Source organism: Canis aureus, chromosome 3 (genome assembly GCF_053574225.1).
Source record: "Canis aureus isolate CA01 chromosome 3, VMU_Caureus_v.1.0, whole genome shotgun sequence".
NCBI classification, from domain to species: domain Eukaryota; kingdom Metazoa; phylum Chordata; class Mammalia; order Carnivora; family Canidae; genus Canis; species Canis aureus.
The window spans coordinates 73,879,924-73,896,177 of NC_135613.1; the positions used below are offsets into that span (position 1 = coordinate 73,879,924).

A 16,254-nucleotide genomic window follows, 5' to 3' on the forward strand; every position below is an offset into this window, starting at 1 on the left:
GATTTTGGTTTTGTCACTTGCTCACCTCTGAGCCTTAGTGTCTTCATCTATAAAATGGATTGAAGTGATGACTAGTACGATAGTGCGTGTAAATCTTTACAATACATATATAGTCACACAGTAAATCACTACAGTTATCTTATTATATGACCATATCAACCCTTTAGTTGGAATGATAGAGAATGTATTATAATTCCTATTTTATTTCTAAGGAAGTGGAAGTTTAAAAATGTTAAGAGGCTTGAATTAAGTGGAGCCAAAAGGAAAACCTAGATCTTCTGACTCTGAATCCCATGCTCTTCTTATATGACCCAAACTACGAAGCTCTAGTGGTTCCTTTCATAGGTCACAACAGTCCAAGCCTCAGGTTTTTAGCCTCTGACCTGATTTCTCATAGTAATTAAGAACCAATTCATTTCACAGTTGGGATGTTATCTATGAAGAATGTGGGGGGTACTTAGTAACCCATTCAGCACATGGCTGCTGCCACAATGGCCTGTTCAGAGGCCTCATTCAAAGTCCGATAAGTACTCTACATTTGGATATGGAAGCATTGGTTTCCCCTGGCTCTTATTGAACAACTTGGTCCTTGTCTTTTTCTGCATGAGGTATCTTTTGTGTCTGTTTCCCTCTTGTTCTGTCAGCACAGAAATAAGTAAACACTTGCCTGTAACTCTGGGCCTTTCTAAACTCCCAGGGCAGATTCTACCAGTAGTCTTGGCACATGCAGAAAAAAAGAAAATGGCTCCACATAGACATAAGCTCTTACTCTTTCTCTGGTAGCACCACCTTTGCTGGGTTTTTGCTCTTACCCTATTTCAGGAGACCCCCATCAATTTGAACAGAAGTTTAATTACCGGCGTCCCATGTATCCCATCCTAAGGTACATGTGGGGAACAGATACCTATCGAGAGAGCATTAAGGTGAGAGAGTTTTTGGTGTAGCCACGCTGAGTTGTCTGAATTTTACTTCAGATAAGCCCCAGTGAGTTGTGGTTCAGTAGTTAAAATGGTTTTGTCTTGGGCTGGGACTTACAGGATTTGGCTGACTATGCCTCTAAGAATTTAGAAGCCATGAATCCCCCACTTTTCCTCCGTTTTCTTAACCTGCTAATGAACGACGCCATCTTCCTCCTGGATGAAGCCATACAGGTAAGAATAAGTAAAATATTTTTAGAACAGATTTAACTCACCCTATATCATCAGGTAATAATAAGTACATACTTTTTACCTTCAAATTATAATGGAGCAATCCATATGCCCATAGTACCACTTTGGACCCCCGAAATTTGTGGGTAGTAGTATACTACAACTCTTACGGAGATTGAATAGGTATTGTTCCATTAGAGACCAAGATCAATGGTCATTGAAGCCTCCTAAGCTAGGATGAAATTTTGGCAGAGTGGAAAAGAAAGGGTGAAGAAGTTAAACTAAGGTCCATTGGCAGGATTAATCAGGCCAGCAACACAGAAAGAAATCAGAGGACCTTGGGTTTGGTCAGTGACTCAACCATTTTCCATCCCAACCGGTTCATCAGTAACAGTGACTCGCTAAGGCAATGATTCTTATCTCCTTCCTGAAAGATTCTGATTTTTGCACCACTACTTGAAAAACAGAATCTCTAGTTTGGGTTATTTTTTCATATAAACATTCCCCAATACTCTTCATCTATCCACAGCCTCCCAAATCTTTATAGTTGAAACATGAGATTCCCAAAGTATATATTTGGGTGCCTCTCAGCAGCTTCAGTACATCATATCCTTAATCATCCCTTAGGAGCTGCTTCTTGCTCCTATTAAAAACTTCCCTTATCTCTGACAAGTGAAAGATAGATAAGGCAGTGTCCCAAAGGGAAATGAGGCAAGGAAGTCACGAAGGTGGCCTATTGGATAGCCACAAGCTCTTCATATTGATTAGCAGTCCCCCAGTAACTTGTACTTAATTTGTGAGAAGAGTTCTTGCTTTTTTCATAATCCCATACTTCAAGATTTTAGATAGGTTTTCTTAGAAAACAAGAACACGTCCTGTAATAAACAGACCCCTCTAAGCAAGAGCTCTGTGATACAAAGAATGACACCAGATGGCATTGTCATAGGACTGCAAGAATGATGAGAAGTAGACAGTTTTTAATATTTATGCTTCTCCTTCCAGACATCTTGCATATTTGATAGAGCTTTGTTTTTTTATAGGCAGTTTTGGGTTTGGTTTTTTGTTTTTTGTGGGGTTGGTGTTTTGTTTTGGGTTTGTTGTTTTGGGGGGGATTTTTTTGTTTTGTTTTTTGTTGGGTTTTTGTGGGGTTTTGTTTTTTTGTTGGTTTTTTTGAGGGAAAGATTTGTCCCTTTTTTTTTTTTTTCACTTCAGTCTGTTATTTTTGCCTAGGTTTCACACATGATACTATTTATCCTCCCTTTTAGATCACAGACTATAATAGTCATGTGGAACCTACCCATAACTCCACCCAGGCTAAAACAAATCTATATGGATTTTCAGCCCTATGTTGAGAAATAAAGGCTCGTGTTTCTTACATAGTCCCTGGTTTTCCTGACTTACTAAACTAGATTTTAAATAGAACTGCTTACATATCTTCTCTTCAACTGCACTTTCTTATCTGATACATTTCGCTTCTGGTTTCTGTAGTATTTGAGCAAGATAAAGATTCAACAGATTGAGAAAGACCGAGGTGAATGGGATAGTCTGACTCCAGAAGCCCGCCGAGAGAAGGAGGCTGGCCTACAGATGTTTGGACAGCTGGCACGTTTCCATAACATCATGTCCAATGAAACAATTGGTACCCTTGCCTTTCTGACATCAGGTAAGGAAACAAAGCACTATGTCCCCAAAAAATCTAGTGGTCAAGATCTCCTTCATTTGAGGGATCAATCCAGCTGAAACTAAGAATTCAGGCTCTGGCAATAGTATCTCAGACACAATCTGACAGGGAAATGAATCCCCAGAAAAACTTCAAGAAAGATGATGCCCAGGGTGCCTAGGTACCTCGGTTGGTTAAGCATTCAACTCTTTATCACAGCTCGGGTCTTGATTTCAGGGTCATGAGTTCAAGCTCCACTTTGGGCTCCATATTGGGTATGGAACCTACTTTAAAAAAAGAAGAAGCAGCCCATTGTTGACAGGGGCATGTTCTCCCTCACACAGCTACCAGGAAGCTTACGTTGCTATAATTTTTCTTGAGAATAAATTAGCCATATAAATGTATCTGGGGGAAAAAATGAATAAATATATATATATATATCTATATATCTATATATATATATATATATCTGGGGGAGTATGTGTGTATGTTAACCTAAGAAATATTCTTAAACTCTGGTTAAATGTGGTAAATCAAACAAAAATATTTATCTCCGCTCCCTCTAGAGCTAGTGTCCAAAAAAAAAAAAAAAAAGCTAGTGTCCAATTCAGTAGCACTTGCCACATGTGGCTCTCAAGCATTTTAAATGTGACCGGTCTGAATTGAGCCATGCTAAAAGTATAAAATACATGCCTCAAGGGCAGCCCCAGTGGCGCAGCGGTTTGGCGCCGCCTGTGGCCCAGGGCGTGATCCTGGGGACCCTGGATCGAGTCCCGCGTCGGGCTCTCTGTATGATGCCTGCTTCTCCCTCTGCCTGTGTCTCTGCCTCTCTCTCTCCCTCTCTCTCTCTCTCTGTGTCTCTATGAATAAATAAATAAAATCTTTAAAGAAAAAAATTAAAAAAAAAAATACATGCCTCAAGACTTAGTATTTTTTTTTTTTTTTTTAAAGATTTTATTTATTTATTCATGATAGTCACAGAGAGAGAGAGAGAGAGAGGCAGAGACACAGGCAGAGGGAGAAGCGGGCTCCATGCACCGGGAGCCCGACGTGGGATTCGATCCCGGGTCTCCAGGATCGCGCCCTGGGCCAAAGGCAGGCGCCAAACCGCTGCGCCACCCAGGGATCCCAGGACTTAGTATTTTTTTAATGTAAAATATTTCATTAATAATTTTATATTGGGGCAGCCCGGGTGGCTCGGCGGTTTAGCGCCGCCTTCAGCCCAGGGCGTGATCCTGGAGACCCGGGATCAAGTCCCACGTTGGGTTCCCTGCATGGAGCCTGCTTCTCCCTCTGCCTGTGTCTCTGCCTCTCTCTCTCTCCCCTCTCTGTGTTTCTCATGAATGAATGAATGAATGAATAGAGATCTTTAAAATAATAATAATGATAATAATTTTATATTGATAACATATGAAATGATTACCAAGGATCACCAGACATTTGAGGAAATCCTCCAACATGAAACACAGGTATCTGATGAAAACTTTATTTTTTTTTTTAAGATTTTATTTATTTATTCATGAGAGACACAGGGGGGTAGGGAGAGGCAGAGACACAGGCAGAAGGATAAGCAGGCTCCGTGCAAGAAGCCTGATGTAGGACTCGATCCCGGACCCCTGGAATCATGCCCTGAGCCAGAGGCAGATGCTCAACTGCTGAGCCACCTAGGCATCCCCTGAAGAAAACTTAAAAAAAAATCTTTATAATCTCAGAGGAACAAGAGAAGGCATAGCATCCATAAGACAAGAACAAGAGGCAATAAGAAGTATTACTTAAAAAAACAAGAAAGAGGTCTTGGATATTGAAAATATATAACTTAAGTAATTTCTATCTGCCAGTAAAAGAGTTAGAAGATCAAATTAAGGAGCTCTTGCATGAAAGTAGAACAGAAAGAAAAGAAATGGAAATTAGAATGGAAAGGGTAAAATAAAGGATCAATCCAGAAAGTCTCGAAAGAGAAAAATGGAGAAGAGGAAATTATCAAATAATATTAAAAATCCCCAAAGACTAAAAGCTTCCAAAAAGGGCCACAGTGGGCTGACCACATGGACTTTTTAAATTCTCACACTAAGGTGACATTGTGACATTTCAGGAAATCAAGGTAAGAGAAGATCCTAAAAGGTCCCAGAGAAAAGTCAGGTCATGTACAATATAAAATGTATAAAGTATAAAATGTCTTTGATTTTCACAACAGTGGCATTGGAAACCAGAGCATGCGTCTCATGGAAAATAGTTTTTCAGCCCAGAAAACTATAGCCAGCCAAATGTGAGGACATTTTCAGGGGTGAAAGTATCAGATTTACTTCCAGTGTACCATTTCTTGAGAAGCTACAAAAAGCTATTCTCCATCAAAGTGAAAGGGTAAATCTACAGGAGGAAAGTGGAATCCCATAAGAGAGAGACAAAGAAAGTGTCCAGGATGGTGGTAAAAGGAGCTTGTGTGACCACCACGCAGTAGACTTATAGAGCAAGGAGTCCAGATTGGAGTGACAGATGGGAGCTTCCAGAAGGAGCATTTCCAAAAAATACAGAACTGCTAGAAATTATCCTATCCAGAGTTTTACATTTCTGGTGGAGAGTTTAGAAAGATTTAGTGATTGGTACTCTGAAAATAAACAAAATTTTTAAAAGTTAGATTAAAACATATATATTACCGGGGTGTTTGGGTGGTTCAGTCAGTTGAGTGTCCATCCAGCTTTTGGTTTCAGCTCAGATCATGATCTCAGAGTCCTGGGATGGAGCCCCACTTTGGGCTCCATGCTCAGTGGGGAGTCTGCTTGAAGAGTTTCTGACTCTGCTCCCCCCCCTCCACTCGCACACACACCCCCAAATAGGTAAATCTTTTTTTTTTTAAAGTATATAACTTTATATATGTAATCATTAGAACACTGTGGTTGTGCTGTGAATGATACTTATATAATCTTCATGACATAAACTAAATTATTTAACCAAAGATGTGGTTATATACTGGGACTCGTATTTGGGAGAGAAGGACGGGAAGTAAAAGCTAAACTCCTCAGTAGTGAAGCCAGTAGAGTGGCTAAAACTAAAAGATCAAGAACCAGTAGTATGAAGTAAGCCTCCTGATCATACTTTTTGGCTTATTAAAACCCAGCATGTGTGTGTGTGTTGTTGTTGTTGTTTTTAAGATTTTATTTATTTATTCATGAGACACAGAGAGAGAGAGAGGCAGAGACACAGGCAGAGGGAAAAGCAGACTCCATGCAAGGGAGCCCGACGTGGGACTTGATCTGGGTTCTCCAGGATCACGCCCTGGGCTGAAGGCGGCACTAAACCACTGAACCACCCAGGCTGCCCAAACCCAGCGTGTGTTAATGTATTTTTTTAATTTTTGGAGTTTGAGTCCTGTGCCCTAGCAATTCCTTACGAACTCATTATAAGGAAATAATAAATCTAGAAAGTATGTACACAATGAAGTTAATAAGTGAAATGCTGGGGCACCTGCCTGACTCAGCCACTGGAGCATGCAACTCAGTCTCAGGATTGTGAGTTCAAGCCTCCTTGCAGGCTGTGGAGATTACTTAAAATCTTTTTTTTAAATAGATAGATATGAAATGTTTATAATAGAATGTCCAGCAGTAAAAATAACATCCAGCAATAAAGATAAATAAATAACTTCAGGGGCACCTGGGTGGCTCAGTGGGTTAAGTATCTGCCTTTGCTCAGGTCATGATACCTGGGTCCTGGGGTCAAGCTCTACATCGGGCTCCCTGCTTAATGGGGAGTCTGCTTCTCCCTTTGCCCCTCCCCCTGCTCATGCTTTCTTTCTCTCTCTTACTCTCTCTCAAAGAAATGAAATCTTTAATAAATAAATAACTTCAGATGCAGTCACAACATTGGAAAGTTATGTGGCCATTAAAAAGGGTGCAAATCACTGCTGTCCTTTAGAACTTTCTCTGATGGAAATGCTCTATAAATCTGGACTCATAATGTAGATACTAGCCACGTGTGGCTGTTGAACACTTGAGATGTGAGGTCACTGTGACTGAGGAACTGAATTTTTAAATTAATTTAAATAGATATGTGGGGCCAGCCAGTGGCTACCATGTTGGGCAACACAAGGACATATATTTACCAAAATGGTGAGATATTTATGGTACAGTTAATGAAAAAGTAAGTTACAGAATATGTATACATGATCATCATTTTGTTGTAAAAATGTGTATGTTTGTAAATATGGACAAAAGCTAGAAGGATGTGGAATGCCTGGGTGCTCAGTGGTTGAGCATCTATATCTGCCTTTGGCTCAGGTCATGATCCCAGAGTCTGTGTTGAGTATGGCGTTGGGCTCCCAGGAGGGAGCCTGCTTCTCCCTCTGCCTGTGTCTCTCGTGAATAAATAAATAAAATCTTTAAAAAAAAAAAAAAAGCTATAAGGATGTATTTGCAAAATGCTAACAGTGTTTATTTCTGGGTGGTAGTTCTATATTTTGTTTTTGCTCACCAATGTTTTCTAACATTCCTGCAATGAAAATGTATTACATAATTTTTAAATATTCCCCAGAGGTGTCCAAGTGAAACTCTTAAGACATAATAAGTAAAAGATGGCTTATGGATTGAGTTTTCACAGACTTCCTTTTTTTCTAGAGATCAAATCACTCTTTGTGCATCCTTTCCTGGCTGAGCGCATCATCTCCATGTTGAACTACTTCCTGCAGCACCTGGTTGGCCCCAAGATGGGGGCCTTAAAAGTCAAGGACTTCAGTGAATTTGACTTCAAGCCCCAGCAGCTCGTATCAGATATCTGCACAATCTACTTAAACCTTGGGTACCTGAGATTTAATTGGGCAGGCCAGAGGGCATGTTGATTTCTAATTTGGGGTTTTGATAATGGAATAACTGGTAATTATGTAGAAATAGAGGAGAAACGGTTTATTTCTGGTTGGTTGAAGGAATTTTAAAATTTGTAGTTTTAATGATAGTAAAATATGTAGTTTTCATAATGAAATTTTGTATGACCTACGGGAGGCTGTTTAGAATTTTCAACATTCTGCCTTTGTGTGAAGATAAACTTGACTACTAGTAACCAGTGTTTGGAGAAGCAGTATTCTTTTAAGGTGACAGGATACTTGATAGACTTCCTTCCTAAAAATTAGAAGAAACCTCTCTATATCAAAAGAACATTGATGGCATGTAAGTGATAGGGAATCTTGTTCCTCAACCCAGCTGTTGTCTCCCTCACTGACCTACCCTCTGATGTTCAGTGTCTTTCTGATGCTGACATTCCAGGGACGAGGAGAACTTCTGTGCCACGGTGCCCAAGGACGGACGTTCCTATTCCCCAACTCTCTTTGCACAGACAGTCCGAGTCCTGAAGAAAATAAATAAGCCCGGGAATATGATTGTGGCTTTCAGCAACTTGGCAGAGAGAATCAAGGTGAGGAGAAGGAGGAATCTGTTTATTAACATATTCAATAGAAATCACTGTGTTAACTAACTGTTCTGCTGGTTCTCCTATTTCAAGGGGTAAAAGGGTATTTATGGCCTTGAGAAGATATAAACAGGATTCTTCCTGGTCCATGAATAACTAGACCTACATTAAAAAAAAAAATGTTCTTATTTTAACTCTAGTTAGTTAACATACAGTGCTAGCTTCAGGTATGCAGTGTAGTAATTCAGGAATTCCATACATCACCGTGTCATATCACGTCATCACTACCATATCCTTATTCTATTCTCGACATGAGGGAAGAACAGAAAATTGATTTAAGAAGCTTCTACTAGGGCAAGCCCAGGTGGCTCAGCGGTTTAGCACCTGCCTTTGGCCCAGGGTGTGATCCTGGGGACCTGGGATCGAGTCCCACATCGGGCTCCCTGCATGGAGCCTGCTTCTCCCTCTGCCTGTGCCTCTGCCCCTCTCTCTCTCTCTCTCTCTCTCTCTTTCTCTGTGTCTCATGAATAAACAAATAAAATCTTTAAAAAAAATAAAAATAAGCTTCTACTAGAAGAGAAGAGTGTATAGACTTTGTGGACAGTTTCTAGGAAAACCTCCATTTGTTATATCTATAGTTAGTAGTTGGCTTATATGGGAATAGCCCTACATTTTATAGATGAAAATACTCTCTTATATTCAGCCAGTCCTTTTGGTTGAAGTTTGACAGAGCTCCATTAGTTACGAAGAAGGAAAAATCATGGCACAGCCTGATAGAAAACCTTGCTTATTTAAAGAAAACCTTCCTTGTTGACATCCATGATTCCTTCATTGGACCACTTATTTATAGAGTTGGGCTCCATATTGCTTAGAGCCAGAGGGGTCCCCAAGGAACTAGAGTCATGAAAAGAACAAAATGTTGAAGCTACGTTTAAACTCCTCCTATACCTGTTTGTACTTAAAACCAGAAGCTGCTTTTCATACACTGACTGCATGAGTGATTCTGCAAATAGCCTTCCTACCACTATCTCCTTTTCAATGATGATATTTACAGTAGGACGGCTGCCAGAACCACCTTATATAGGATGTGTCTCTTTTTTTTTTTCTGTTAACACTTAAACCCATCTCTAGTCATGACTGCTAGCAGCTGGGCTAACCTGAAGCTTGGGAGTTGGGGTTGAATACTAAACTCACTTTTAAAATATCCTTCTTGGGGCAGCCCGGGTGACTCAGTGGTTTAGCGCCACCTTCGGCCCGGGGCGTGATCCTGGAGACCCAGGATCGGGTCCCGCGTCTGGCTCCCTGCATGGATCCTGCTTTTCTCTCTGCCTGTGTCTCTGCCTCTCTCTCTCTCTCTCTCTCTCCCTGTGTCCCTCATGAATAAATAAATTAAATATTTTTTAATTAAAAAATAATAATAAAATATCCTTCTTTGCTTGTTTAGAAAATAAAGCTGAGAATTGTCTGTCCTTCTCTCTGTAAAGGGTTCTCAGTGACGCTTTAAGATCGTAGTCACTAAAAAATAAAATAAAATAAATATAATAAAATAAAATAATAAAATATAAAAAGATCGTAGTAACCGAGTATTTTGAATCCGCTGCTCTGTGAATTCACCTTAACAACTAGGTGTTTGTGCATAGTCTCTAGCAGACCTCCAGCAACAGGAGGAGGAAACTTATGCAGATGCCTGTGATGAGTTCCTGGATCCCATCATGAGCACACTCATGTCCGACCCTGTGGTGCTGCCATCCTCCAGAGTCACTGTGGATAGATCCACCATTGCCAGACATTTGCTCAGGTACGCTAGCCCTAAAGAGCAGCCTCAAGGGATCCCTGGGTGGCGCAGCGGTTTGGCGCCTGCCTTTGGCCCAGGCGTGATCCTGGAGACCCGGGATCAAATTCCACGTCGGGCTCCCGGTGCTTGGAGCCTGCTTCTCCCTCTGCCTATGTCTCTGCCTCTCCCTCTCTCTCTGTGACTATCATAAAAAATAAAAAATTTTTTTAAAAAGATTTAAAAAAAAAAAGAAAAGAGCAGCCTCAAGACAACAGATACACATCTGTTTGTTGTCCTTTTTTCCCAGTTTCCCAATACAGTACTGTGTACCCAGTAGGTGCTCCGTATTGCTGATTTGTTAATGAGTTGGGGAGGCATTTCAGCAGAGGTGTATCACTTGATTGTTAACGATTTAAACATCCAAAACAGGACAGTCTTGAGAAATGCTGGCTCCAGCCTTATCTCTTCCTTGAGGAAATAATTTCTATCAGCATATGTCATAAATTATGTCAACCTGCAGTAAAAGTTGACTTGAACTCGCTTTAATTGTATTTAAGTTGTAAAAATATAAATGACAAGTTTGTTTTGTTTGGTGTAAGTCAAGATTTATGCTATAGCCATCATATTATAGGTTAACCCAGCTTCTGCTGCTGCTGTTGTACTCAGCCATGGTGGCCATAAGTTTCACCCAACCTGCAAGAGGGACCTGCTGCATTAGATAGAAGTCGGTACTGAGAAACTTTTTCCATTTAAAATTAAATTATATAAGTTGACCCAAATTTAAGGAAATACTGTTTTTTAAACATTGCAAAAGAGAAAAAAAAAAAAAAAAAAAAAAAAACATTGCAAAAGAGGATTTTTGACTTTGTGGTGTTTGATATTTAAGCATTCACTATATGCATAAATACTATAGTAGGTGGATGTCTTTTCCAAAGTGTCAGTGAAAATATCTATTTTATTGTGGCCTCAGGATATAGACAGAAAAGATATATAACCCCTTAAAGTATATTGTAAACCTTCAGAGAACCGTAATCTGCATTTACGTGTGTTGTGATTAGCTAACAAAATCAGGTGTCAATCTACAAGGTTTTATGCCCTAACACCTTCGACTATCTTGAGAGCCTGTCACTGGAACCACAAGTGGCTCTGTGTGCTGACATGAGTGTCCAGACTCTCTACCTGAGGAAAATCAAATCAAGTATGATCTGAACAGCAGTGTTGAAATAAAGGTTGTTAAGAAGCAGAGAGACCGAGTAGCTAAGTCATCTGCAGAAATCCCAGAAACCCCATGAATCACTCTTTTCTTGTCTCCTTCTCTCTAACCTCAGGTCAGCGCCTGACACAGATGTACAGGGCTTCTGGCTTCCATCTTAGAGGGAGACACGCCTGCACTTCTAGCTTGGGCTTCGGGTGTTAGAACTTACAAAAATAACCCCTTTCCCTTTTCTCTCTTTGTCCCAGTGACCAAACCGACCCCTTTAACCGTAGTCCCCTCACCATGGACCAGATCCGGCCAAACACAGAACTAAAAGAAAAAATCCAACGATGGCTTGCAGAGAGGAAACAACAAAAGGAGCAACTTGAATAAATACTGTGAACCAAACAAACCAAAAACAACCAACCCCAGAGTGTAGATAAACAATTGTTTGTGGTTTCTCTCTCCTTGGTTTTATTCCTTTTCCTTTCTTTCTTTTCTTTTCTTTTCTTTTTTTTTTTAACTAAATTAGAGAACTGCTCTTGCTGAAATTATGACAATTTAGATTTATTCCTAAGAATTTTACAGTGTTCCTGGCTTGCAGGAAATTACACTGATTATAGCAGCACCAAGTTTAGAAATGATCATTCATTTGTACCCTTCATTCTCTCTTCTACTTTGCTTCCTTTTCCTACCTTAAGTTATATTAACTGCAACTACTAAAACCTCCTGCCACCCTACTGTTGCTCTGCCAAGAACTGCTCAGAGACCTTTGGTGAGCCTGGCTTTTAAGTATATGACGTCACATATTCTGGCGACCACTTACACCATCAGAAGGTCCTGTATCATTGAGGTATTTACTGGTCTTCATGACCCAGATGTCAGCCCTTTTCTTGTTACAGTTCTGCTGTTAACAGAATAACCTTTCACACAAAAGGAGATACCTTGATGTTTGAGTTGACTTTTGAATAGATGAGATTTTTAAAAAGGAATCTTAGGCAGTTTCTGTTGGTAGTTCTTAATTTTGTGTTACCTCGTAACTCAGAGATCCGATGGAAGATGAACACTCTCCCCTGGGGCTGTCATCACCACAAATAAGTTAGCCCCATAATATTTTTTGCAGGATTGGTAGAACAAATGTGAATTTTTGACACTTTATTTAGAAAATTCTGAGGTGAAAGAAAAAAGGAGGCTGTTAGACCCTCTTTATCTTATGGAAATCTGTTGCTACAAGGACAAGGTTGAGTGGAAAAGTTAGGGAACAAATATTGTAACCATGAAAGATGTCATTTTAAGACACTTAGCAACAGTATACTTCAGTATATATATACACACCACATGCATTTTTATATTGGTCTAGTGTCAACTGAGTACCACTTTATATTGTCTCTTCCGTGGTAAGATGTATGCAGTGTGTGGCCATGTTTATGGACACACTTAATCTAGAGAAAATTCTGAGACCATAATATGTATATAGTTAATGTTTGTTTGGGCTTGTGACCTAACTTCCAAGAGCTGCTTCTAACTCAGCCTTAGGTCATCAATTAACAAAGTAGGAATTTGAGCACAACCTTGTCTACAGCCGTTTTAAATATCCACACAGCTCCGTGTAGTTAGTAGGTGGATGGGCCCCACTTTTGCAAATTGAGCTTGTGCTCCCTGATACTCCGTTGCGGAGGGTAACATGCCAAGTGAGGCACATTCCCCTCTGGACCATGTCACTGTCCCTGTAAGCCTGAAGATACCATAAGTGACAAGAAAAGTGATAGCCAGAAACAGGGGTCACTTTCCTTTTTAACCATGGACTCTTCAAATCAGATGGTAGTTTTATGATATTCCAACACGATTTGCTTTACACAGTCCTTAATGTGCTTTCAGTGTCATTACTTGGGAAAACCTCACGTCGGAGGGCATCCCTCATGAGGTGTAAAGTAGATGTTGCCTATTGCTGTGCTTAGAAATAAAAAAAGGAGTCCAGGACTCTTGGAAAAGCTAGAATGTAAGATATTAATTCAGTGTGCAAGTTGGGCCTTTAAGGCTTGGGTTAACAGGATTTGTTCCTTTTCTTCAAATGAGCTTCATTTCCTATTTATTATCCTCCTTTACTTCTCTGCAAATGAACTGTGTATAAAATAAGCTTCTGTCTACTTGCAGTTATCTTCCAAACCCAATGTAATAGGATGTTTTCGTTTTTTTTTTTTTTGTTTTTTGTTTTTAAGTGGGGGAAAGACCAGAGTTTTATAGGAGAAAATTGGAGGGAAAATGGGCACAAAACCTCAGAAGGCAGCTGTTTCCAGCAGCTTTCTAGTTAACAACCTCTATGCTGCCTCTTGTATCTGTGTCTGTATTCTACTTCTGTGGTCTTCAGATTGTAAGCTTTTTCTAGCAAGCTTTTATTTCTTTTTCTTGAAGTCTCTTTTCCTGAAACTTTTTATGAATGGCTACGGCACCATTAATGCTGCTGAGTATCTTTAAACTCATCAGAAAGGCAAGTGTATAGCTTAAGGTCACTGTTGGTAAGGAAACCAAGTGTCCTCTGTGCCTTTTTTTCTTTCCTTGAAGTAATTTAAGAACATCCCAAAAATGAGACTAAAAAATTATCATCTTGGTGAACACCATGGTGTGTATATGCGCTTGGAAGCTTAAAGAGATGTTTTGTTGTCTGGAACTCAGAAACAGCTCTAAATCTATTAGAGACTTTCTGATCTACCTAGTTTTATGTGTTGGCTTTACTGGAGTATGATAGGAAAATGAAGACTCTTTATCAGCTCTGGTACTGCTTACCAAGAGGGTAATAACTAAACTTGGAAAATTATTTAAGTAGGCTTTATCAAGCAATCTTGGTTTGTGTTTGTTTTTTTTTAATATAGTTTGTAATGGATATGTAAAAACAAACTTTAAAGGTTTTTTAATGGTGCAGGTGAAAGTGCCAGTTGCTGTTTGGTATCACAGTCTACGAAAGCTTCATTACTTTATTTGATGCTGGTTGCTAAGCAGCCATTGCCCAGAGCATAAGTCTACTGGGTGCCTTTACAAGCCAGAGAGGCTGATGCTGCACTGTTGATGTCATGTGAGGAAATAATGCACATGCTCTAACTGCTACACAGGAAAACCTAGACACAAAAAATAAACAAATAAATAAATAAAAAATAAAAAAAAAAATAAATAAATAAATAAATAAATAAAAAATAAAACAACGAAAAGGTTGGTTGAAATAAAATTTGATCAACCATAACTGTATTTTGAAACATTCCAGGAAGGTTACTTCTTGTCAAACTTGCCTGGGGGTGTTTGTTCAAAGCTTGTATTTAATAAATGAACACCTGACTTACAACCTTTGTTATCACTTCCTTCATTACAGTATGAAAAGCTAGTGGCAGTTTCAGAAATCCCTCTGAAAATTTAGGGGACTCTGACCTTTACTTCTCTAAGGTGACATCAAACATGGGTCACCCAGCTGAGCTAACCTCCCTTACCAGGCTTCTGGACCCTGGAGTTTCCCAGATGAGTCTTAGGACATGTTTTTTCCTAATCAGTTCACTTCTGGCTTCACTTTTCTTTATCTGGCCTAAACCCCAGGTCTTTCATTTTAATCATTATCGTGTTCCCTGTCTTACCCCTGCGCTGTAAGACCTCAGTCTAGATGGGCCCAGTCACTCCCCTCTATTCCAGTATCCAAGCTACCGACTACTGTTGGGAGAAAAATGACATAATCTTTAGAGTACTATGACCACAAATCCGTGGTTGCTAACAGTGCCCAACAACCCTTCTGTGTCCAGAAATTCAACACCAAACCAAACTTTAACATTTTTCCACCAATCTTTCCGACCCTCCCAGTTTGCGTTCACTGAAGATCTTGACTTCCTCTTAACTGGAAAGATAGAGACCTCAGAATTTTCACTTTCAAACTTCTCTCCCATCATCCCATCCATGAATCAGGCCCCACGGTTCCAAGGCTAATCCCCACCGTTTTCTTTCTTGTCTCTTCAGATAATCTTAGTAATCCCCCTTCTCTATCTTCAGTTTCTACCTTAAGTTCCACAGCCTTACTTGGTTTTATATGGGGGGAGAGGAAGGACAGAGGGAGAAGGAAAGAATCTTAAGTAGGCTCCACGCCCAGGTGGAGCCCAACTTGGGGCTAGATCTCACACCCTGGTATCATGACCTGAGCAGAAATCAAGAGTCTGAGGCCTAAGGACTGAGCCGCCCAGTGCCCCCCCCTTACCTGGTTTTCTGACTCACATTCCTTATAGACATATGTACTCTGGCTTCTATCGTAATTTTCTGAAAATGCTCTAGCTAATATTTTCCATATTGGTAAATTACCTTTCCCAACCTTAATTTGACTTCTCTGGAATAGTAGGCAGCTGAATCACTCCTTCATTGAAATGATGCTCTTGGCTCCTGGATATCAACCCTAATTTTTCCTTCCACCTGACCATTCCATCAATCAGATCTGCTCATGCTTCTCCAGGATACATTACTTATGTTTCTTGCATCGAATGCCACTTCCTACATAAATCTTTTCTTCCACTCCTATTAAACTATAAAGTTTCGACCCTGTAGTACAGAGCTGTTGTGTTCTACATCACCTTAATCTCTAGCAATCTTCCCAGATCACCACCACCACTCCTCCTCCCATACTAAGGCCGCTTCTCCTGCTTACACTGCAACCTCTTCAGATCCCAACTCTGCCACTCACTAGCTGTGTGGCCGTTTACCAATCCCAGTCTTAAATGGGGGACGCTGCCTGACGCCACTCTACAGGCTTCCTTTAGATTCCAAAATGCCTGGAATACTGGAGACCCTCGGTAAATGTTTCGTTGCTCCCATCTGCATAGTTCCCTGCGACTCACTAGGTAATTAGGGGAACTGGATTCCGATTCAGCCCCGATTCAAGATGCGGGGGGGCGGAGATGGGGATTAGGGAAAATCAGCTAAAGAAAAGCAAAGGACTGGCTCGGATGACAGGTGATGTGGCGCCTGCTCTGGCCATTACTTTCCGCGTTTGGCCGAGGACGCTGTCTGCCGTTATAAGACGACCGTCCTGGCCTAGGGAAGCCCTAGAGACGCCTTCCCCTCCTAA

At 40.4% G+C, this 16,254-nt stretch overlaps 1 protein-coding gene across 2 annotated transcripts in view; it reads left to right on the forward strand.

Annotated features, from left to right (window-relative positions):
• UBE4A (ubiquitination factor E4A) overlaps positions 1 to 14,502 on the forward strand; it is a 37,776-nt gene extending 23,274 nt beyond the window's left edge. For both annotated transcript variants that reach the window (XM_077893721.1, XM_077893722.1), the window contains 7 exons: positions 823 to 923; positions 1,038 to 1,151; positions 2,637 to 2,811; positions 7,416 to 7,596; positions 8,058 to 8,205; positions 9,840 to 9,997; positions 11,435 to 14,502. In XM_077893721.1, coding sequence (XP_077749847.1) covers positions 823 to 923; positions 1,038 to 1,151; positions 2,637 to 2,811; positions 7,416 to 7,596; positions 8,058 to 8,205; positions 9,840 to 9,997; positions 11,435 to 11,561 — 1,004 coding nt within the window. In that variant the 3' untranslated portion in view covers positions 11,562 to 14,502. The remainder of the gene's footprint in view (positions 1 to 822; positions 924 to 1,037; positions 1,152 to 2,636; positions 2,812 to 7,415; positions 7,597 to 8,057; positions 8,206 to 9,839; positions 9,998 to 11,434) is intronic.
• The last annotated feature ends 1,752 nt before the right edge of the window (positions 14,503 to 16,254 follow it).